The sequence below is a fragment of the Pogona vitticeps genome, chromosome 6 (assembly GCF_051106095.1).
Source record: "Pogona vitticeps strain Pit_001003342236 chromosome 6, PviZW2.1, whole genome shotgun sequence".
Classification (NCBI taxonomy): domain Eukaryota; kingdom Metazoa; phylum Chordata; class Lepidosauria; order Squamata; family Agamidae; genus Pogona; species Pogona vitticeps.
The window spans coordinates 62,980,303-63,005,081 of record NC_135788.1 but is presented as its reverse complement, the minus strand read 5'-3'; the positions used below and the strand labels follow the sequence as shown (position 1 = coordinate 63,005,081).

The 24,779-nt window shown below is 38.4% G+C and overlaps 1 protein-coding gene across 6 annotated transcripts in view; it reads right to left on the bottom strand.

Moving 5' to 3' along the window:
* GLI3 (GLI family zinc finger 3) overlaps positions 1–24,779 on the bottom strand; it is a 445,483-nt gene that overhangs the window by 255,224 nt on the left and 165,480 nt on the right. For all 6 annotated transcript variants that reach the window (XM_078377471.1, XM_020798430.3, XM_073003750.2 and 3 more), the window contains one exon: positions 8,120–8,152. In XM_078377471.1, coding sequence (XP_078233597.1) covers positions 8,120–8,152 — 33 coding nt within the window. The remainder of the gene's footprint in view (positions 1–8,119; positions 8,153–24,779) is intronic.

Genomic DNA, 24,779 nt, shown 5'->3' with positions numbered 1-24,779 from the left:
CCCTGCTTCGGGAACTGATTTTCGCATTACGACGATCTAAAAATAGCTGATGGTTGGGGTTCAAAATGGCCGCCGGGTGTACAAAATGCCCCCCCCCGCTGTTTTCTAGGATGGATTCCTCACTTTACAGGCAGCAAAAATGGCCACCCCTATGGAGGATCTTTGCTGGACGGTGAGTTTTCAGCCCATTGGAATGCACTGAAGGGTTTTTCAACGCATTTCAATTGGCTTTTTTATTTCGCTTAACAAGGATTTCATTCTACAGTGATTTCGCTGGAACGAATTATCCTCGTTAAGCAAGGCACCACTGTATTATTTGTTCCTTTAGAAATAGTCGCCAGTGATGGGAGTTTTGTGTTGTCACAAATGAAAAATAATGTGAAAGAGGATCTCACTTTCATTTTCATGTCTTTTTGTTCGTTTCCAAAACAGTCTCTAAAATGTGAATCATTGAGAGAAACATGAAAATTTGGGGTTTCAGTTGGATTTCCTCATTCATTTTACCATTTGACACACATATACAAAAATCAACTAGTCTTGCAACAAGTGTTGTCAGCTGTCAATCAGGATTCAGAACATCCAGCAAACAGGGAGTTTGAATCTTTAAAAGGGTTTGGAAAGCAAATGTGCCTGCCCTTTGCTTCTGGGACTGCTCTAGTTAAACTGATCTTCTCTCTGATACCCTCCATCTTGGATTTGAACATTTTCTCATAATGGACTCATTGCTTCTTTGCTTAGTGCTTCCATTTCAGATTTCTTCCTAACCCTCCACCCTTTTTTATTGATTTTGGAGGGACAATGTTTCTTTTCCTATACTTTTGCTGCTGCTTAGAGTGCCTACCTTTTGTGGACTGTGCCTGACCTGCTGCATGAGTGAGAAATCATCAGAGAGGCATCGGGAAAAGAATTCTCCCCAATAACCATATTTGAGGGATTGGGTGGGATTCTACTTCATAGACTGCATCCATGAGTATTGAAGGGACTGGCTGAAGAACTCTCAGAACCACTGTCCATTATTTTCTCGAAATCATGAGAAATGGCTGAGGTGCCAGATGATTGGAGGAAGGCGAATGTTGTCTGTATCTTCAAAACGGGCAAAAAAGAGGAACCTGGTGTGATTCCGTTCAGCCTCTTTATCTCCTTTTGGAATGGTGTGGTGTAAAGACGAGTCATGGACTTCATAATTTTCTAATAAAACCTCTTTATTCTTCAACATCTTATCAATGTCTTTACTAACAGAAGTGTCTGCCTCTTGCTTCAGAGATGTCTCATAACACTTGTCATCTTCAAACTCTAACAATTTCCCCTTTAACATTAAGGGCGAAGAACTCCAAACTTGGCCATACCATTTAGGTGAAGTGCCTGAGGCTTCAGGTGCTGCTATGTTTGGCATTACAGTGTGTGTGTGTGTCTGTGTGTGTGTGTGTGTGTGTGTGTGTGTGTGTGTGTGTCTGTCTGTCTGTCTGTCTGTCTGTCTGTCTGTCTCTCTCTCTCTCTGTGCGCGCGTGTGCGCGTGCGTGCGTGTGTGTGTGTGTGTGCGCGCGCGCGCGCAAAACCCAGCCCACCTGTGGCTCCCATCCCTTTTTGCCTGGGACTTGCCTCAACTTGGGTCGAAATGGACTGGACCCACGGGGTTTCCCAGGATTCTCCATACTTTGTTTGCACTCTCCATTGGGTTTCCTGCTGCTGCAAGGCTTTGAATCACTTTCTTCTTTCTCTCTCTTCTGTTTCCCCCCAATAGGGTAGCTTTCTATACAATTGTCTCTCCTACTCTTTCTCTGCATACTCCCTGGATACTTCGAACTCTACCCACCCCCCTGTCCAGGGGTCTTCTTGTACTAATTCTATTAAATCTTTCTTTTCCTCTGCTTTCTCCTCTTTCTCTGCCCAGCATGCTTCTCCCACTTCTATCTCCAAAAACCTTTCCCTCTCTTCTCTCCTTCCTTTTATCCCCTCTTCTTTTCCTGCTGAACTAGCATTCTCTGTTGTCTCCTTTGCTACACATAGTCCTATTATGTCAGACATGTGTCCCTCAGTGCTTTCTCATGAAGAGACGGACAGTATACTCTGTGGAGCACCTCTGGTGGTACTCCAGCTTCACACCTGGGAACTACAGACCAGTCAGCCTGACATCAGTCCCAGGGAAAATTCTGGAACAGATTATAAAATGGTCACCATGAAAGCATCTAGAAAACAGTGCAGTAATAACTAAAAGCCAATACAGATTTGTCAAGAACAAATCCGATCAGACTAATCTTATCTTATTTTTTGATTGAATAAACTCCCTGACAGAGAATGCTGGAGACATAGTTTATCCTGACTTCAGCAAAGCTTTGACAAAGTGCCCCATGATATTCTGATTAGCAAGCTAACTAGGTGTGAGATGGATAGAACATCTATCAGGTGGCTACACAATTGGGTACAGAATCAAATTCAGAGGCTGACGATTAATGGCTCCTTCTCAAACTGGGAAGGGGTTAAGAAATGGGATATCAGAAGGTTCAGTTCTGGGCCAAGCACCCTTCAACATTTTTATTAATGATCTGGAGCATGTCATTAAATTGCAGATGACACAAAAATTGGGTGGAATAGCTAATACTCTGAAAGAAAGGAACAAAATTCAAAATGATCTAGATAGACTTTAGCACTGTATTGCACCTAGAAAAAAAAGAAATCAAATGCACAGTTACAATATGAGGGATACCTGGCTCAGAAACACTACAAGTGAGAAGGATATTGGAATTGTTGCAGATCACAAATTGAATATGAGACAACAATGTGATGTGGCTACAAAAAAGGCAAATGCTATTTTAGATTGCATTACCAAAAGTATAATTTCCAAATCCCACAAGGTGCTAGTTCTCCTCTATTCAGCACTGGTTAGGCCTCATCTTAACTACTGTGTCCAGTTCTGGACACCACACTTCAAAAAAAAGGGTGCTGACAAACAGAAACAAGTTCAAAGGAGGGCAATAAGCATGATCAGGGGGCTGGAAACCAAACCTTATGAGGGCTTCCTCCTGCCTTGGCCAGGGGGTTAGACTAGAAGACCTCCAATGCCCCTTCCAACGCTACGACGATTCTATGAGGAAAGGACTGGGCATATTTCACCTTGAGAAAAGAAGACTGAGGGGAGATATGATAGCACTTTTCAAATAATTGAAAGGCTATTATACAGAGGGGCAGGTTCTGTTCTTGATCATCCCAGAGTTCAGAACATGCAGCAATGGGCTCAAGTTACAGGAAGATTTCAGTTGAATATTAGGAAACACATCCTAACTGTTAGAGTAGTACAACAATTGAACCTGGAGAGAGGTGGTTAGTGCTCCAACACTGGAGAAACTCAAGAAAAATGTAGACCTGGCAGATATGCTTTGATTTGTATTCCTGCATTGAGCTGGGGATTGGACTTAATGGCCATATAGCCCCTCCCTTCCAAATTCATTACTCTATTATTCTATGACTTGTTTGCTTGTTTTTCCTTGGTTTTGGGACAGAGGGCTCTGTGGGTGTATGTGCGCATGTCTGTGCTTGTTATGTCTTTCTCTTATGTGTATGAGTGTGTGTATGCACTGTTTTTTACATTGCTATTTTGCTATTTTTATGTATATATTTATCCTTTTTAAAGTTGAATATTTGGAGGGACTATAGTATTCTGTTTGCTAAATTTATTTCAGCAGGTTGCACTGTTTTTCCCTATTGTATACTACATAACTTTTCGGCTAATTTAGTATGTATATTATTTTGATTCTGTTAAAAGATGAATTTGGGTGATATTTTTTCTGCTTGCTAGATTCCTTTGGCAAGGGAGGGCTCTTCTTTCCAGATCTTTGGTTGGCTATAATTTCCACTGTATTTAATTCTTTCAGTTAAAGGTTCACAGATAACTGTGACCACTCCTGTCCATCACAATGGAACCCTGATTCAGCAGCCAATGGTTGTACAAAAGAGGCGGGACTAAGGAAATATAAGAAGAATGGAAGTCAGTTAAAGGTCAGTTAGAGTTTCAGTTAGGGATGAGTTAGGGACTTGAGTTAGAGAGAAGCAGTTTAGGCAGTTAGGACCAGTCTTGTGTTAGAGAAGAACAGAGAGATAGAGAACAAGATATGAAATGAATAAATACCTTGATTAACATGATTCTACCTAAGCAAATATAAATGTTACCAAAGCACAGTTGATTGAATGAATAAAATAAGACCATCCATGATTTACGTTACATGATTGATTTATAAACACTTAAATAAACATTATTTTATTGAATAACACTGATTTAAGAGTCATATTTGGTATAGTGAGGAATAACTCCTCTGGTGGCAGCGGAAAAGGGTTGAGAAATAATGTCATACCCGAAAGTGATCCTGGGTTGTGTGGAAGAACAAGCAGGGGAACTGGGGGTGTGTGACAATAACATACCTTGATGGTATTTTGAGTGACTGCTTATTTCTGTGGGAGGGTGAGGGCTATTATCTCCTCCCTTATTTTTCTTTTATTGTGCTCACGCTCAAAGAGGGTCTCTCCACTGTGCTCTGGGTGGGTGCAGTGAAAGTTATAAGTTATAAATACTGTATAAAGTTCTATTTTTCTCTTTCTAATTGTTTGGAGCTTAATGTTTTTTCAATTGTTGATGAATAGGTGTGAATTTTCCTTTTTCTTCTCTGTTTAGGACTGGCACTGCTGGTGGTAGGGGTATCTTCTTAGCTGAAACAGCATCTTTGTGTGGCCTGTGTATGCTGGGGGGTAGTCAAATGCTTCCTGTGGAGTTGTGGAGATCTTGCTTTGCAATTTGGTCTAAAGATAGGCCAGGCTGGGTGGGGATGGGCCAGGTTTGGTCTACTTGCATGGTTGTTGCAGTTGTTTGATCTTCTGAAACTGAACTTCTTAATTCCACTTTTTCCATGCTAGATAGTCTGGGCGGGTCCCTGGGAAGCAGGCATTGCACATCCTTACATGGGTGGGGGTTGCCAGCTGATTAGCTGGGATAAACTAGCTACTACTAGGGCTGTGCTAGCAAGACAGCCTAGTAAATAGGCAGTGGGGTGGGTGGGTGTGAGTGTGTATGTGGGGTATCGTTGCAGTTAGTGTAGTGGGTGCAACCTGTGTACACTATACTGCTGGGGTTTTTTTTAACTGTATTCACTTGGTTAGAAAGGCTTAGGGAGAGATGGTGAGTCTCAGAGGATGTGGTGGTGGTGGTGGTGGTGCTTAAGTCATGAAGAGTACTTTGGAGTGGGTATTTCCTTTAACTACCAAGAAAAGCTCTTGTAATAGGAAGTTTGAATTTGGTGCTCCACCTGGTCCTAGGGAACCCATACCATGTATGCATGGCAGCATCATAGTTTTCCATCTGCTCATTCTCCTCCAGAGCTGGTGACCAGCAGCCCATATGTACTGGCACCATATTCTGCTACCTGCTTATCCCTGAGGTATGTGTCTGGGGTGGGGTGAAGGGAAAGTCAAATTAAAAGATTTGCCTAACTATAGGCAAAAAGAAGAAAAAGTTATTTTCATTGCTTTAAATGCAAAACAAAACAAAAATTTTAATTGCCTTGCTATATGGATAATATAAGTTCTCCTGCCCCCTCCCTGTTCCAGGAGTGTTTAAATAAAATTTCACAGAGCTCACTGTGGATAGGTGTATACACACGGCAGCAAGGAGACGTATTCGTTTGTCTCCTTCTTGCCTTCTGGCTCTGAGAATTCTGGAAACACATTGCATGCCTGTGCTGGAGGGTTAGGCCCAAAAAGAACTCTGCTGGTGGATTATGGCACTGGCAAATTTGCATTGGCCCAGGAAGGACGAAATTGAGTTTGAATTTGAAATTGTTAGAGGAGTATCACATAAAATTTTGGAGATGGGAACCTAGCGTGGTGCGCGGTAGTTCACGTAGGAGTTAGGAAGAAAAGAGCTGCTCTGGAATGTTTGCCTGTATGATGCCATGAGGAATTGGCTGATAATACATTTATGTAGAGTTTTTGTGGCAAGGTCAGACAGTGGGTTATCTTGCCAACCCTGTCTGTGGGTAAAAGGGAATGGCCTATCATGAAACTTGAATTGGGACACCATTTTCACAATGAAAAATTGAAAGTTGCATTTGAACACTGTATATTTTTCCAAAGAGACAGAGGAATTGCATAATGTACATTCTTATTTCAGTTGTGAGTGACATGAGATCATGTTATGTTGTTTTATGCAGTCAAGTCACTTCCTATTTATTTATTTAAAATGTTTCCCCCCTCCTTTCTCCTTAAAAAGGATTCAAGGCAGCTTAGATCATTAAAAGACAATACAGTATATAAACAAAAAAGAGTAAGTAAAAAAGATCAAACAAATACAACACCAGAACACAGTAAACAAAAAACAAAAAGACATTCAAAACAGTAAGGCACAACAGTCCATTTAACAACCCCACTTAGGCAGCCAGTCAGTGAAGGAAAGCTTGCCAGAAGAGAAGAATGTTCGCCGACATTTGGAAAAGCAGCAAAGATGAGGTCTCCCTGTCCTCCTGTGGTAGGGAGTTCCAAAGTATGGGAGGAGCACCAGAGAAGGTCCTCTCCTGTGTCCCCACCAAATGCACCTGTGAAGGTGGTGAGACCAAGAGAAAGATCTCTCATGATGATCCGGAGCACGTTCATAAAGGGACACTCAGTCTTTGAAACAGCTTTGATCCAAGCTGTTTAAGACTTTATCAGTTGGAACCAGCACTTTGAATTGTGCACAGAAACACAGGTCACCTCCAAAAGGTCAACAGCTCTGCTCAGGTCTTACAAACTAACAGTCCTATTTAATCAGACATTCAGGACCATCCTCCCCAAATGAGAGACACCTTGAGCAAAGATGTGCACAAACCACCGGTACAGTGATTCATGCAGGTTCATTTAATCACCAAAGAGATGCTGAGTGCTTCAAAGTCTCACATCATCCTGTATTCTGTTATATAATATATTTTACACGTTAAAAAAACCCAACCCCCCCCAAACAAAACAGGAGTATGACATCACAAGCTGTAGGATGTCTCATCAAAATATGTGTAAGCTGGCCCCAATCTATTCATGTTACTTGTTAAAATCCACACCTACATTTTAAAAAAGATAACCACACATACAGCTCATTAACAACTATTGCTATTTTTGTATATAAATTCAAAGAAAAGGCCATCTGACAAAAGAGGACTATCATATTTTGTTGTCATATTACACAGCAGAACACAAAACACCAGTTCAAACAAACAGACAAAAAAGTGGAGCATAGCAATCATGCAGAAACTGCACTAGAACCAAGAGTAACTTATTTTTACTTGATGCTGAAATGGTTATGGAACTGACAGGAATCAACTGCACAGAGTGAGTGGCAAGGGAAACAGCAAATGGTAAAAACAAAATTGCCACTTGTATCACAGATAAAGAGCAGGTGAAGTTGGCTGCCTGCCAGGATAATTTTTATGAATGAATGGGAGGGCACAGAAAAACTATTTCCCCAAATTTCCTGTGTGGAAAAGCTCAACTTGAACATTAGGATAGCAATTTGACAATTACTTTACTTGGTTACTTTTCAAACTTTCTAATTCATATTCACAGAATTCTTGCTTTCCAAAAAGGCTCTTTTATTAAGAAAAGAAAAGAAAAAAAAACACCAACCACTATTTTAAGATGTTTCAAGGATATATCAGCATAGTTCTTTACACCACTGTTATCAATTACACATAACTGCAGAAGATACTTTTGACGGTGGAAATCGTGCATTGGAAAGGAACCATGGATTATAAAAGTAAAAGATCAGCTTACTGCTTTTTTTTGTTTTATATCTTAGTTCTCAAAATGTCTCCATCCAATATCTTGTTTAGTTTTAACCTTCATATTTCAGCTACCACTGACATTTTATCTTAAGCAAATTTAAATTAAAGCAGGAAGAGATGGGTTACAAACTTCCCCTCAGACAAAATATTTGAAGGATTTAGAGGGAAGTCGAAGCATTACAGCTGGATATTTCTCTCAGAAACGTGTTCTTCACATACAAATAAACATATAACATGTGTTACATAATATACAGTATAACATAACAAACATATTACTGTAAATGAATATAAAGTATAATAAAGCAAGAACAAAGACATATACTTACAATACTTTATGGAATTCAAAGCAGGAGCTGTATCTAGAACAAAACATGAAAACAATATGATTTAAATTTTGAATGTCCTTTAAAACTAAATAATAATAATAATAATAATAATAATAATAATAATAATAATAATAATAATAATAATAATAATAATAATAATAATAGACTTGATGGCATTATTATTATTATTATTAATTATTTAACATTGAGATTTATAAAGAAATGGTTTTCAATTGTTTGTTATACTGATAATTGTCTTTGTTTCACGATTTGCATATGCTAAACTACAACAACTGCACTTGCACCAATGAAATTATGTTGAAAATAAGAATTATTATTCTCTTTTTAAAATATATTTTATTTTTCCACAACAAATACAATACAAAATACTTAGTAACAATCTAAAACACAGCGCACCCCCCAAGGCAGTGGCAATAATTTTGAAATATTTATTTATTTAGTTATTAAATTTCCAAAACAAAACAAATACAAAATGCTTACTAATACAATCTAAACCACAGTCCCCCCCCCCATACCCACGGGACCCTTTGGAGCAATTATTTTATTATGAATTTCCTTTCCAAAATTGTTGCTTCGAGGCTTTCCCCTTTCCTTTCACTAATACAAATTCAATAAATCTATTCCAAATAGCATAAAAAATTTCCCCCTTTTATCTTAAGTTCAGTGGTCAATTTGTCATTTAACACAATGTCTCATACTTCATTATACCAATCTTCTAATTTAATATCATATTTGTCTTTCCAGTGTCTAGCTATTAATATTCTAGCATTTGTCATAAAATTAGAAAGCAATTCCTCTGAGCAATAATCAAGTTCTAACTTATCAAATATTGACAGCAAAGCAATTTGAGTTGAATTCAATATCTTTTCCAAATATATCACATATTTCCTTAAAAATCAATTTCCAAAATTTCTGAATCAATTTACACCCACCACATATGATAATACTTGCCAATTTCTTCATTACATTTCCAACAGGCCTTAGAACAGTCTGAATTTATTATGTTCAATTTCATCAGTATCATGTACCACCTTAAATTATTTTTTTAATTCTTTATTCTTGCCGACATTAATCTTAAAATTCTCATCTTCCTAATTTTTGCCCAATCCTCTGTTCTGATTTCTCTCTTTAAATCATGTTCCCAGATTGATTTCAATCCTTCTACTCCCGTTTCATTTTCCTCCTGATCCAAAATTAGGTTATAAATTCTACTTACTACTCCCTTCCTCAAAGCATCCTTCTGCATATCTTCATGTGATGATAGAAATTGTTCATACTTAGTACATTCTCTGCATATGCCATTAGTCCTCAACCATTCAATAGTCCATCTATCTAGTTAGATATAATTATACCATGATAATTTATTAGTTTGAAGTTTAACTATAATTTGATCCTTCACTCTCATTTTAATCATACAATTGTTCAATCTGGCAATCTTCTTATCCTTGAACAAATCAACAAAGCCCTTCAAGTTTGCTGGAAAATTTTCTATCTCTGTCACTAATTTTAGTGGTGAAGTAAAGGGACAAAATTTCTTTTTGTATCTATTCCAGACATTTAACATGTTTCTTAGTCCCTGCCAATACTTAAAATCCTCTTCTTCTAATTGTATTGGGAGCACCCTAAATAAAAAAGTTATTATTGGTAATATTTTCAATTTGACCATAGCGATTCTCCCAAACCATGATAGTTTCAATTCAGAATACTCCTGCAATTTATCTTTAATGTTGCTTTTTAATTTATTAAAATTTTGCTCCTTTAATTTTTGAGTCACCTTAACTATATTGATACTTAAATATTTAATATAATTGCACATTTTAAAACCATATTTATTAACAAACTTTTCTTGTTCATATTTATTGTGATTAAACATCATGACTTGTGTTTTTTTGCCAATTAATAGTTAATCCTGTCTGTCACATCCCCCTAGTGTCCCTTGTTTGTTGTCCCCAAACTCAGGTCCACCCTCAGGATGAGTTGCCTCTTTTTACGCTGCCACCAGTGGATGTAGTCCACAATATACCAAATATATCTCAGACACATGCTGCCAATATAACAAGTTTATTGATCATTTAATTGATAAGTAAATCACAGATGTTGAGGATTATTCATTAAATTGGATTTGATTACACATTTACTTGTATGTGTTTTTATTCACAGTAACCTCTTTAACAATATTCTCTAATCATCTATCTATTCCCTATTCCTTTTAACTCTCTCCTATTCTCTGTAACACTCCAATTTTCCAATCTGTCTTAACTCTCTCAATTCAATGTCCTAACTCTCTCACTTCCATTCCCTTACTCCTCTGTCTCTCTAACGCTCCCTCCCTCCCTCCCTCCCTCCCTCCCTCCCTCCCTCTCTCTCTCTCTCTCTCTCTCTCTCTCTCTCTCTCTCTCTCTGTGTGTGTGTGTGTGTGTGTGTGTGTGTGTGTGTGTGTGTGTGTGTGTGTGTGTGTCTAACTCCCCAACTGTCACTCTAACTCCACCCCTCCTGTCCTATCATAGGCTCCTGCACTTGAGCTCCAAATGATGGACAGAAGTGACGTGGGCATTCCGCCACACTGTTATTTCCCCAAATTTTTCTAAATTATTTTCAATTCTATCCATACTTTCTAATGGGTTTTTAATCATTAATAATGAATCATCAGCAAATTAAATTTATCTTAATTGTATCATTGTTACCTAATCCTTTAATTAACTCATAATTTCTTATTGAATTAGCTAACAGATCATACAAAACAATATTGGTGACAGTGGACAGCCTTGTCTTGTACCTCGGCCTAGAAAAATCTATTCTGTTAAACCATTGTTAATCATTATTTCTGAAGTATTATCTGAATATAATTGATCTATAACCCCAATAAATCTTCTGCCAAATCCCCAACCCTTTAAAAGCTGCTTTAATGTTAACCCACACAATCAAAGGCCTTAGATATGTCTAATGATAGATCAGTTGCCTTTATTTTTTCCTTTTCTACCACATATATAATATTCAAAAGTCTCCTATTTAAATTATCCATTTGCCTTTCCTTTATAAAGCCACACTGGTCCTCTTTAATATAATTTGCTATTAATCTATTTAATCTATTTTCTAATATAGCAGTAAAAATCTTTGCATCTTGATTTATTAAAGATATCGGTCTATAAGATTCCAGGTCTTTTAGATCCTTGTTGGGTTTTGGAATAAGAATCGTTAATGAATGTATCCAAGGTGGCATTGTCTCCCAATATTTTATTATAAAGCATTTCTAGCTTAGGTATAAAAATGAAACTAAAATGTTCATAATATACTGGACCCAATCTGTCAAAGCTTGATGTTTTACCATTTTTCAATTTATTAATAACTTCAGCAATTTCTTCTTCTTTAGTCTCTTCTTCTAATATTCTTTTGTCACAATCCAATATATTGGTTTTTAAATTCTCATGTATATAATTTTCTATATCCTCTTTCAACACGTTGTTTCTTTTATATAATTTCTGATAAAATTCTTGAAATACCTTCAATTTATCTTTCATTATATTATACCTCTTACCCGTTTTATCTTTAATTACCCCAATCGTATTTTTAATCTTCTATTTTTGCTCACTCTAGCTAATAATTTTGAATTTTTATTGTTAAATTCAAAAAAATCCTCTTCATATACATCAAATCCCTCTGAACTTTCTCTATCTCTAAATTTTCTAGTTCCTTTCTTTTTGCCTGAATTACTACCAATATTCTTCTATCTCTTTCGGGGGGGGGGGGATTGCTTTCCAAATTTCTCAATTTTCTTCCATTTTTTTCATGTTTATCTCCTTAATTTTTTTTCCAGTTTATATGATTCCCTTATTGCTATTCCTCTTGGAATTGCTTTCATCATATCCCACAACAGGCCTGATTTTGTACCTCCTGCTTCATTTATTGTCCATAATTCTAACTATTCTTTCTTTATCTTTTCTATTACTTCTGAGTACTAGAAAATGTTAATATCCAGTCTCCATCTTTTAGAATCTTTATATTTTTAATCTCAAACTCTATTGAAATCAAAGCATGATATGTTATTTTTATAGAATGAATCTCAGTATTAACTATCCTAGAAATTAAATCTTGAGATTTGAATATAAAATCTATTCTGGAATAATTTATGTACTGCTGAAAAAATAAGTATATCTTCTTTCATCACCTTTCATTACCCTCCAAATATCCTTCAAATGATAATGTTTTACCTTCTTGCTCAATAGTGTGTTTCTTTGGAGAACATCATTCCGATCATAAAAAGTTTTATCGTTTATCTTATCCATAACCATATTAAAATTTCCTGCCATAATAACATAATCCATCTTTACCTTCTCCGTTTCTTTAATAACCATGTCATAAAAATCTCCATGTTTAGTATTAGGTGCGTAAACATTAACCAAAGTACATTATTCCAAACCCAATTTACCCTGTATTATTATAAATCTACCATTACAATCTTTTACTACCTGTTTTACTGTGAATTCACAATTTTTAAAAATTATGTTTACCACACCTCTAGATTTAGATGTTTCAAAGTTATTTTCATAAATGTCTATATTATTCAACTTAAGTTCATTAACTCCATCTTCTGATTGATGAGTTTCTTGCAAAAAAAAACAATATCCACCTTATTTTTCTTCAATAATGCTTCTTCTTTTCAAGTATTATTATTTTCAAAAAGTATATGCATCACCCATTACACTTGAAAAAACACCAGAACTGGTACATTCTTTTTGAAAGCAAACTGTATGCTTTTGGATGTACAGTGGTGCCTTGCTTAACGAGCGCACAGTATAACGACGAAATCGCATAGCGATCTCTTTTTTGAGATCGCTAATGCGATTGCTTACCGATGGCCTCTATGGCCAAAACTCACATTGCGAAGATCGGTAAGTGTTTCGCTTACCGATCTTCGCATTGCGACGCCAGGAAATCAGCTGTTCAGCGGTTCCAAAATGGCCGCCGGATGACCCAAAATGGCCACCACAACCATTTTCGCACCCCGCCCTCGCTTACCAAGGGCGCGAAAATGGCGGCGCTATGAGGAGACTTCGCTTAATGGTGAGTATAGAAGCCATTGGAATGCATTAAACTAAGTTTAATGCGTTCCAATGGCATTTTGCATCCCGTTTAGCGATGTTTCCTCATAGCGAGGGTTAATCCGGAATGGATTGACCTCGCTATGCGGGGCACCACTGTAATCTAAACCTGGACAAAGTCTAGCTGATGGATCACAATTAAAGTGTCAACACGTCAAAAAGAAGGTTGGACAGGGGGACAGCAGTTAAATTCATCTCAGAACCTCCTAGCCTGCAGACAGAAAGCTTCATTACTACAGATGTATTGCCAATGGTATTTTGTGAGAAGTAGGGGCCAAAGTTACATGTGCAAAGGTAAATTACGGGCAGCTTGGATACACAGATAGCAATATCCCTAGTTCTCTTGTCATGGCCCCCAAAAGACCCTTGCCTTAGAACTGACATAATTAATTCCCTTTCACTGGAATCAACAGATTAAAAAGAAATAAAAAATTGGGGAGGAAAAGTAAGCACCTGTCTTAGATGAAGCCAGTTACTGGGCTTCGGGACTGGCAACTGTTCTGTTGCAGAATCTCTCTTACACTTACACACACTCAGACACATACAGAGAGAGAGAGAGAGAGAGAGAGACAGAGAGACAGAGAGACAGAAAGAGAAGCAGGGAGGGGCAGGGCAGGGAGAGACAGATTGATATTCCCTTCATATACGTAACTGGTGCACAGTCTGGAAATAAGGATGTTTATTTTTCTTATCGCCACTAAAATAAGTTGGGGAAGAGGAATAAAAAAGAACTACTCAATCCATCTTCCATGACAATACAAGATCTACAGGATCACTTCTTTGTTGTCCTATAAAACGTGTTTCTTGTAATGGAACATACTTCCTGGTAGGTCGAAATAAGACTGCATAAAGAATGAGTGAGAGTGTACTATAGCCCTTGCATGAGGATTCATGGCAAGACAGATTGCCAAGATCCATCGAATCTACTAATCATAATCACTTCCTTCTCATCTTCACTGGGGCAAAGGATATAGCCGGAGATGGGTCTGCTCTGGGACTGGGATTGGAGAACGTCACCCAAAAACTTTGTAGAAGGCACCCCCATATCATGAACTGCCTTCAGGCCAGGCATAGCCTTCAATGAACTGCGAGTGACTATGAGACTCTGCATAGTAAGGTGAAAGACTTTGGAGCACCAGTAGTTATTTCATCCCTCCCTGATGAAGGCTATAGCTGAGGGAAAAAAATAAAGACAATATTATGAGAAGTGAACAGTTAGCTGGACAAATGGTACTATCAGGAAAGATTTGGCTTCTTGATTTATGGCCTGTGGTTCTGTGAAGGGGACTCTGAGAAGAAAATGCAAAGGGTTTCACAAACCTGATTATGGGAGTTTTAAACTGAATTGGGGGCATAGTTAGAAAAAAGGGGAGAGACTCCATGTGCTGGTGACAATAGTATCAACAAATCACAAAGGCAATGATATAAAGAATCTGTTGATGGAAAAAAAAATAATTCAGTTCTTCCCAAAATCTCTGGTTTATGTAGGATATTTTGCTTCTGTATCCACGATACAAAATGCCATGCGATGGCACATTATCACTGCACAATATTGTGCCATGCTACTAACAGAAAAAAAGTTGCCAAACTTTACATAACAAAGGCCAGCCTGAATACTGGTGTCACCTATGCCAACAGTCAAAAGAATCTACAGGATACCTCTTGTGTTCACTACCATTTCTTCTAAGCATTCTGAATATTTTGTGAAATTAAATTTTCTCCAGGCAATAGAGAATTTGTTGAAAAATAGCCCTGTCAATTGCTTTATGTTTGGATGAGAAGTATTAAACTGATGGAAAAAAGGTGTCAGATTCTGGGATTTTCTCCTGCTTTGTGCTTTACTGTGCACAATTTAAAGTGCTGATTTTAACTGGGTCCAAACTATTTCAAAGACCATATCTCCATTACGAGCCGATTCAGGTGCTAAGATAATCAGGAGAGGCCTTTCTCTTGGTCTTACAGGTGTGTCTGATGGGGACACAGGAGAGAGCCATCTCAGTGGCTGCTCCCAGACTTTGGAACCCCCTCCCACAGGAAGCTAGACTGGGCCCATCTTTGCTATTCTTCTGCAAGCAGGCAAAGACCTTCCTCTTCAAGCAAGCCTTCCCTCAGTAACCAGATACCTGTATGTGATTTTTAGATAGACTGTTTTGCATTACTGCTTTGACTGGATTTTTAGTACTACTTGTGTTTTCCATTTTTGAGTTCTCCATTTCTCAAGAGTGATGTTTTAAAATGATTTATATATTTATTGATATTTGCCTTAATATTGCCTGTTCATGATGAACAATAAATAAAGCCTCTTATTGTTCATAATTTTTGAAATATTGTCTTTTTATGCTGTTAACCACCATTGTATACTCATTGTTTTCAACTTAAATATTGTCTTTCATCACTATAAGCCACCTTGGGTCCTTTTCAAGGAGAAAGGCTAGGTAGGTAGGTAGGCAGGCAGGCAGGCAGGCAGGCAGGTGGGTAGGTAGGCAGGCAGGCAGGCAGGCAGGCATACATAGATACAGTGGTGCCTTGCTTAACATTGATAATCTGTTCCAGGAAAATCACCGTTAAGCGAAAACATTGTAAAACGAAATTAAAAACCCCATTGAAACCCATTGAAACCCATTCAATGCATTCCAATGGGGTAAAAACTCACCGTCCAGCGAAGATCCTCCATACGGTGGCCATTTTTGCTGCCTGTATAGCGAAGAATCCATCCCTAAACACAGCGGGGAGCCATTTTAAGCACCCGGTGGCCATTTTGAAAACCCGATGATCAGCTGTTTTGATCATTGTAATGCAAAGAATCGGTTCCCGAAGCAAGGAACTGATCTTCGCAAAGTGAAAAAACCCCATTTAGACCATAGTTTTGCGATCGCAACTGCGATCGCAAAAAGATCATCGTACAGCGATTTCGTCGTAATGTGGGGAAATTGTTAAGTGAGGCACCACTATACGTACATACATACATACATACATACATACATACATACATACATACATACATACATACATACAGTGGTATCCCACTAAACGACGACCCCGCTAAACAACAAACCCACATGACAATGACTTTTTCCGATCGCTACAGCGATTCGCAAAACAGTGATTTTAATGGGGGATTTTCGCTGGACGTTGATTAGGTCCGTGCTTCGCGAACTGTTTGTTCGCAAGACAACGATTTTTTCGACTTCGCAAAATGGCTGCCCTGTGTTTTCCGGACTCATGCTTCGCAGGGCAGCCATTTTTACAGCTCATCGGCGCTTGCAAAATGGCTTCCCTATGGGCGATCTTCACTGGACAAGGAGGTATTTTTCCCATTAGAACACATTAAACCAGGTTTCAATGCATTCCGATGGGGAAAGGGTTTTCGCATGACAACGATTTTGCTAAAAAGCAATTTTCCCGGGATGGATTATCGTTGTCATGTGGGGCACCACCGCACACACATGCATGCATACATGCATACATGCATACATGCATACATACATACATACATACATACATACATACATACATACATACATACATACATACATACATACATACATACATACATACATACATACATACATACATACAGTCTGTTTGTGAATGGTACTGAGTAGAGATGGGATTCATAATGGTTCATACTTTAACACATAGATGTTCTGTCAGGGGGACTTCCTTCCCCACCTCCTCTGGTGGGTGCCCATTCAGAGGAGGAGGCAGGACAGGGACGTCTATATCTTGTACTGAGTATTGAAAAGTGGATGGGGCAAGATTGCTCTTTCCAATGTATATGATCTGTTTTAAATCTGGGGATATTTAGGGTCATCTATTTCTGGAAGCAGAGTAACACAGATTTATTTTTTGAAATTGTAACTCAAAAACCCATTGTCCAATTAGTACAGAGCAAAAGCAAGTTGTCTGCTACAACTGTGTCAAATTTGGTCAAAATTTAGTCAAAATTTGGTCATAATCGTTTTTTGTTTGCCCTGACCCCATTTTTAGAATTGCCTTATAGAATATTGATTTGTTCTGCCAGCACAAGATCATTGCTGCGCTCTCGTGGACCAATAATAAAACAGCTGGAGGGAGAGACCATCACCTGTCTTTATACCACAGTACACAGCATGGGAAACAAGACAAAAAACATGAATTTTTAACATAGGAAGGTGAATATAATTTAATATAATTTAATAGACCTTAATGAAATTGCTGGGATGATACTCAAGACTAGAATGTAGTAATTGAATAGTACTATACAATGAATTCAAAAGGAATAGGCTAAAGAGGAAAGCAAGAGGAATAGCATAATATACATTTATGTTGAGACTTAGGGTATGAAGCATGGAAGACTGATAGTGAACATTTGGGTGAAAAGGAAGGAAGAGGCAAATAACAGTGATATCACTGTAGGAATGTGCCAGACTGAGTTTATTCCTTCCTAAATCAGATTACCAAAGTATTCAAACCAAAGATGTATAGTAGTAATGGGATACTTTAGCTACCATAGCATTTGTTGGAAGACAACACTCTTTTATGAAAATGTAAAGTTCAGCCTTTTCCTGTTGGTAATTTCAGAAAGAACAATAGGACTATCTTGGCTGGTCTTTGACAGTAATAAAGTTTTGTCTGTCTGTCTGTCTGTCTGTCTGTCTGTCTGTCTGTATCTATCTATCTGTCTGTATCTATCTGTCTGTATCTATCTATCTATCTATCTATCTATCTATCTATCTATCTATCTATCTATCTATCTATCTATCTATCTATCTATCTATCTATCTATCTATCTATCTATCTATCTATCTATCTTGGACCAGATCCTCACCAGTGCAGAAGAAATGTCAGCAAGATGGAAAGAGTGTGAATCTCAGGTAGAAGCGACCACTTCCTTTTGGGACTCATTATACGTGGTGGCGCTGTGGGCTAAACCGCAGAAGCCTGTGCTGCAGGGTCAGAAGACCAAGCAGTTGTAAGATCGAATCCACGTGACGGAGTGAGCGCCCATTGCTTGTCCCAGCTCCCGCCAACCTAGTGGTTCGAAAGCATGCAAATGCGAGTAGATAAATAGGTACCATCTCGGTGGGAAGGTAAACAGCGGTGGGAAGGTAAACAGCGTTCCGTGTCTAAATCACACTGGCCATGTGACCACGGAAAGATTGTCTTCGGACAAACGCTGGCTCTATGGCTGGAAGAGCGGGATGAGCGCCGCCCCCTAGAGTCGGACACGACTGGACAAAAAATTGTCAAGGGGAACCTTTACCTTTACCTTTTTATACAGAGAAAATGGGAAGTTGAATGTAAACAGATATGCACGCTAGACTTTAAGAAGGGTGGTTTCAGTAAGATTAACAAAATACAGGTGGGAGTCTATGGTTACAAATATTCAATGAAAATATAGTTTAAGATATATAGAGATATCTTAAAGGTGAGATATTGATGGCAGAATCACAAACAATGTCAGTGAAGATTACAACAAATGCAACATGAATGGCTGCATGAGAAATATTCATATGAGCTTAGATTCAAAGGAGACATGCATAGGAAACCAAAGAGGTATAAATCAGCAAGGATGGGGACAAATGAATAGCCAAAATTTGTAGGGACAAGGTCAGGAGCTCCAAAGCTCAGAATGAGTTCAGGCTTGCAAGGGAAGTTAAAAATAATAAAAAGAGGTTGTTGGTTTTTTTTCCCTTCTCAGCTATGTTCAAAGTGAAAGAAAGAATAAGGAAGCAATAGTTCAACTGGAGGGAGAAGATGGAAAAATGTTAATGGATAACAGATAAAAGCCAGGACTGTTCAACACCTCCTTCTCCTCTGTTCTCTAAAACAGTAGCAGTGCTCAAGCTGTTAAAAACAGAATCAATGACACAGCTAGAGGGATGCAGCCCAAGATATGTGAAGAGATGGCATGGAAACACTCAACTACTGTAAATGAATTCAAGCTTCCATTGCCGAATGAACTGCATCCCAGGGTACTACAGAAACTTGCTGAAGTAATGCAGACTTTCTGTCTGTGATCTTTGAGATTTCATGGAGAATAGGGAAGGCCCCTTCAGACTGCAGGCAGGCAAATGTCCTTTCTTCAGAAGAGTGGGGGGGGAGAAGATCTGAGCAACTACCAACCAACTTCCTTGAAAAAGCTACCAGGAAATGAATAGTTGGACTGTAAGCAATTGTAAGAGTTCTGTGAATGCTAAGAGACAGCATGGGTTTCTCAGAAACAAGTTGACTTAGATAAATTTTATCTCTCTCTTTTTTAAAAAAAAACAGATTTATGACAGATTTATGAGCTTAGTAGATCAGAGTAATGCTGTGGATGTTGTATAACTTGATTTCAATAAATCTTTTGACAAGATCATCCATTTTTTTTTCTTTTTGTGGCCAAACTGGTGAAACATGGACTAGACAAAGCTATTGTTAGGTGGATTTACAGTTGACCAACAGACCGTCCCTAAAGAGTGCTCACCAATGATTGCAATCATGAAAGATGTGACAAGTGGGGATGCCATAGTTTAGGTTGTGTCCATAGTTCAACAAGGATATCAACAAGCTGGAATAAGTCCAGTGACCAAGAGATTAAGGGTCTGGAAAAACAAGCCTTATGAGGAACAAGAATGTTTAACCTGGAAAAGAGAAGACTGGAAGATGATTTAACATCAAAGATCTGAAGAGCTGCCACATGCAGCAAGCCAGGTTTTTATTGCTCCAGAAAGCAGAAACTAAACCAATGTATTCAAATTTAAAGAAAAGAGCTTTCCTTTGATAACAATCAGGAAGAATTTCCTTTGGTTGAGAACAATTCAACAGTAGGAAAGATTACTTCAAAATGTGGTGGAATCTTCTGTGTTATGAGATTTTTAAACAGAAGCTGGATGACCATTAGCTACTAAAGCTTTTTTGATTGCTGCTGTGGCAGAGGGTCGGACTAGATCACTCAGATTATCATATTCACCTAAAGATTGGAAAAATCTCTATTTTGGGTGACAGCTATCAGAAATTAACAGTGAGGGTGCCCACTAGCCATTCTAGCTGAAGGATCTGGAGGGCTATAATCTAATGAAGTAACTTTTCCCATCTCCGCATTCTTAACAAGTACATTATTCCACTTGTTTCAAAAATGACACTTTCTTTTGAGGTATTTCACTGGTCCTCCTTAAGTTCTAGGGTACAAATACAAACTTTATGGGCATCCTATCAGTATGGGATTGGATACATATACTGTATAACATCAGAGGCAGATTTTACTTTAAAAACATGGAAATTGGAGACCTGAAAGGATCATCGTCGTTTAGTCGTGTCCGACTCTTCGTGACCCCATGGACCAGAGCACGCCAGGCCCTCCTATCTTCCACTGCCTCCCGTAGTTGTGTCAGTTTCATGTTGGTTGCTTCGCAGACACTCTCCAGCCATCTCATCCTCTGTCGTACCCTTCTCCTCTTGCCATCACACTTTCCTAACATCAAGGTCTTTTCCAAGGAGTCTTCTCTTCTCATGAGATGGCCAAAGTACTGGAGCCTCAGCAGCTGCTGTCTCCATCTGCAATGATCATGGAGCCCAAGAAAATAAAATCTGTCACTGCCTCCATATCTTCCCCTTCAATTTCCCAGGAGGTGATGGGACCAGTGGCCATGATCTTAGTCTTTTTTTTATGTTGAGTTTCAGGCCGTTTTTTGCACTCTCCTCTTTCACCCTCATTACAAGGTTCTTTAATTCCTCCTCACTTTCCGCCATCAGAGTGGTATCATCTGCATATCGGAGGTTGTTGATATTTCTTCCAGCAATCTTAATTCCGGCTTGGGATTCCTCCAGTCCAGCCTTCCGCATGATGTATTCTGCGTATAAGTTAAATAAGCCGGGGGACAATATACAGCCTTGTCGTACTCCTTTCCCAATTTTGAACCAATCCGTTGTTCCATATCCAGTTCTAACTGTTGCTTCCTGTTCCACATATAGGTTTCTCAGGAGATAGACAAGGTGGTCAGGCACTCCCATTTCTTTAAGGACTTGCCATAGTTTGCTGTGGTCCACACAGTCAAAGGCTTTTGCATAGTCAATGAAGCAGAAGTAGATGTTTTTCTGGAACTCTCTAGCTTTCTCCATAATCCAGAGCATGTTAGCAATTTGGTCTCTAGTTCCTCTGCCCCTTCGGAATCTAGCTTGTAGTTCTGGGAGTTCTCGGTCCACATACTGCTGAAGCCTACCTTGTAGGATTTTGAGCATAACCTTGCTAGCGTGTGAAATGAGTGCAATTGTACAGTAGTTGGAGCATTCTTTGGCACTGCCCTTCTTTGGGATTGGGATGTAGACTGATCTTTTCCAATCCTCTGGCCACTGTTGAGTTTTCCAAACTTGCTGGCATATTGAATGTAGCACCTTAACAGCATCATCAATATAGGTTAATCAATGATTTTCAGAATACAGAAGTGGAAAGAAAAAAATTACAATACAAGATGTGCAACAGGTCTCAAACTAGAAACGAATCTGGGGTGCCATCCTAGTAAATGTTTCTACCTCTGCACTAAGATTCACATTTAGGTCATATTGAACTCAGCCATGCCTACTTCAACAATTCTGTGTGCATTTTTATGTCATGAAGTCAAAAGTACCAAATGGTATGACAATATCTCAGTCAACCGGCAGTTTTACATGTTAGTATCACACAGCCAAAACAGCTGCAAGTGAAAAAAGGCTTCACATATTTATATCAGTCAGATACTAACTGAAACCTCATTTTTTTTTACATAAAGCAACAATATTATGACACTCTATGAGCTTTCCTTTTAAAAACAGCCTTATGTGCCTTTGGCATAACAAATATGTTGTTTCAGAAGCTTTCTGAGACTTCCGAAACATCACGATGGAATTATTCCTAACAGTAATAGCAATGTGTACAGTGTTGAAGGGAGTATGAAAAACTCCCCATGCCCAGCAGTATCCGAGGTGGTCTGTTATTATTATTCCCTTATTAAGTTGCTGGCTCTAATTAACATGTGTAAAACCATTCTAAAATCTACTGAAAAGCTATATGTATATATATATATACACTTACAGAAACAAGTCATTAAGTAAATCATCCTGATGGGAAGCTGAGAGTGAAGAAGAGAAGCTTTGCTTACGAGAGCCACCTAGTGAGACAATGCCCGAGGATAAATACTTCCTACCCAAGAGTTTCTGGATACATAATATTTATTTTGCTACTTCCCTACTTTGTACTGCCTTTTTCAGTGGATTCTCCCTCTCTTCAAGTCTCAACTTCAAGTTTCTTGTACTTACTTTCAAACATTGTCAGTTTTGTGCCCCATACTTATCAGCTTCTTCCTGAACTCTTTGCTTTATATATACTTTTAACTCTGCCTAAGATTATCCATTCTGTTCTCTGCATGCACCCTTTCTCCTTTGTGACCTCTTTCCAGAGGACATGAAACTTTCCTCTTCTGCTTTTATATTTAAGCACTTCCTCATATCATACATCTTCACCTTGCTTTATCTTGTCAGACACTCCTGTCTTTGTATTTCTCCTTCCTTTCCTCCTTAATATGTAATATTTTACATCTAAACTTTACACTTATAGGAAAAGTATTGATTTTTATTTCTGAACACAACACAAAATAGTAACAATACCAGCTATAGGTTGGATCCTACCCTCCCCACTGTAAACCCAACAGTATTTTCACAAACAGCTCAAGACTGGAGCAGGAGATCACAAATTTTAAGGTAAGCTTTGCCCAGTCAGGTACATGAGCCACTCCTGAATTTTATATGCCTGAAGCAGAACATACCCCTACCCAAGTTCATCCTTCCTGTTCTGCAGATAGCCAAGTCTAAAACCCTATCCTGCTAAATCTAAAATCTTACCCTAAATGTACAGATTGAAATCAGCCAAATTCCTATGTTCTGTTTGTTGTATGCTCACATAAACACATTGCCTAGCATCCTGCTGATATTTGTGTAAGGTTTGTATAATTTGCTACAGCTAACTGTGGCTAATTGACGAGGGGCCATGGCGTATGCTCTATTGCACAATCAAGATGCTTCCCAGCACCTCATTAATTAGCTGCAGCAAATTAAAGAAACTATACACAAATACCACCAGGATTCTGACAATTATTCTTTTAACTGATTGTATTCTTTTTTATGAGAATATGTACACGAGACTCTGTGTAGTGAACAAGATGTTAAGACTAGGACTCAAGAGACCTGGTTTCAAATCCTCACTCAGCCATGGAAATGCACTTGGAAGTGGCAGTGATAAACTCACTTTTTAGGTATCTCACTGTGGCATTCTGCTCTGCTCTCACCTGTCCGTCACAGCTGGGCAGGGGAACCTCAGCCAATGAGAGGACGGAGGGTGGTGCAGAAGTGGGAGGAGCTGGGTTATATAAGGTGTGTGTGAGGAGTTTTGAGAGATTGAGTTTGGAAGATGAGTGATTGTCAACTTAATTTTATAACAGTGATTTACTGCTTTTATTTTGTGTAATCAATAAATACTTTATTTGTTTTGAAAGAAACACTTGTCCTTTTGATTTAAAGGATAGGTTGGTGGCAGCAAGTTTTTGGTGAGAGGTAGTGAGCACTCTTATGGGCCTGGATTGGTAAAGGCTTGAGAGTGGCCCGCTACACTCACATACTCTGAAAATTCTGTTAGGATCACAAACAGAAGCAACTGGATACCGCATCTCTCTCTCTCTCTCTCTCTCTCTCTCTCACACACACACACACACACACACACAGAGAGAGAGAGAGAGAGAGAGAGAGAGAGAGAGAGAGAAAGAGTGTGCTTAAGCATATGTATATTTAAAATCATGGTTTCTGTCATTTCATTTTTACTGCTATTTTCATCCTATTATTACTAATGCTGACAATAATAATATCTCTTCCTTCATTTTATTTTAATTTAATGTTGTATTTTGTTTTTATTTTTTCATTTGACAACTGTGCAGAGAACTTTATGATGGAGCAATATACAAATAAAGGATCAAACACAGATATTTAGTTCTGTACTTCATGGGATGTGCATTCGAAAAGTTTTGCCACATTTGTAGAAATTCTTGGTGAGGACAAAGGGGAACATGTAGCTGTTACTGTAAACTGCAAATCTGCATCCTTTCCCCTTCAGTGATATTTAGTAACACAAAACACATAATGTAGCATCATTACCCTGTGAATTTCCCTGCCCTTTCAAATTGCAGCCAATGATGAAGAGACAACAAAGAAATTCACAGGAATGATACACAGCACATTCTGTATTACTTCAGGTAACAAAAGTGAAGAGAAGAGAAGGAAGAGAGGTTTTCATCAACATTTAGTCTCAGTTTCAACTTTAAGAGAAAACAGACACAGAATTTGTGACTGGAGCACATGTGCATGGCTTTTGGAAAAGTATTAAGACTAAAGGTTCTTTCTAGTGGAAATGTAGAACATGCTCATGGTCTGCAATTTCATTTCATTTCCACAAATGCTAAAGGTCCAAATTGCCAACCGTTATGGAAAATATATAGTGGCATGTTCCCACATGGTTAATCTAGATTTGGGCTGACAGCTGTCTAATTAACTGA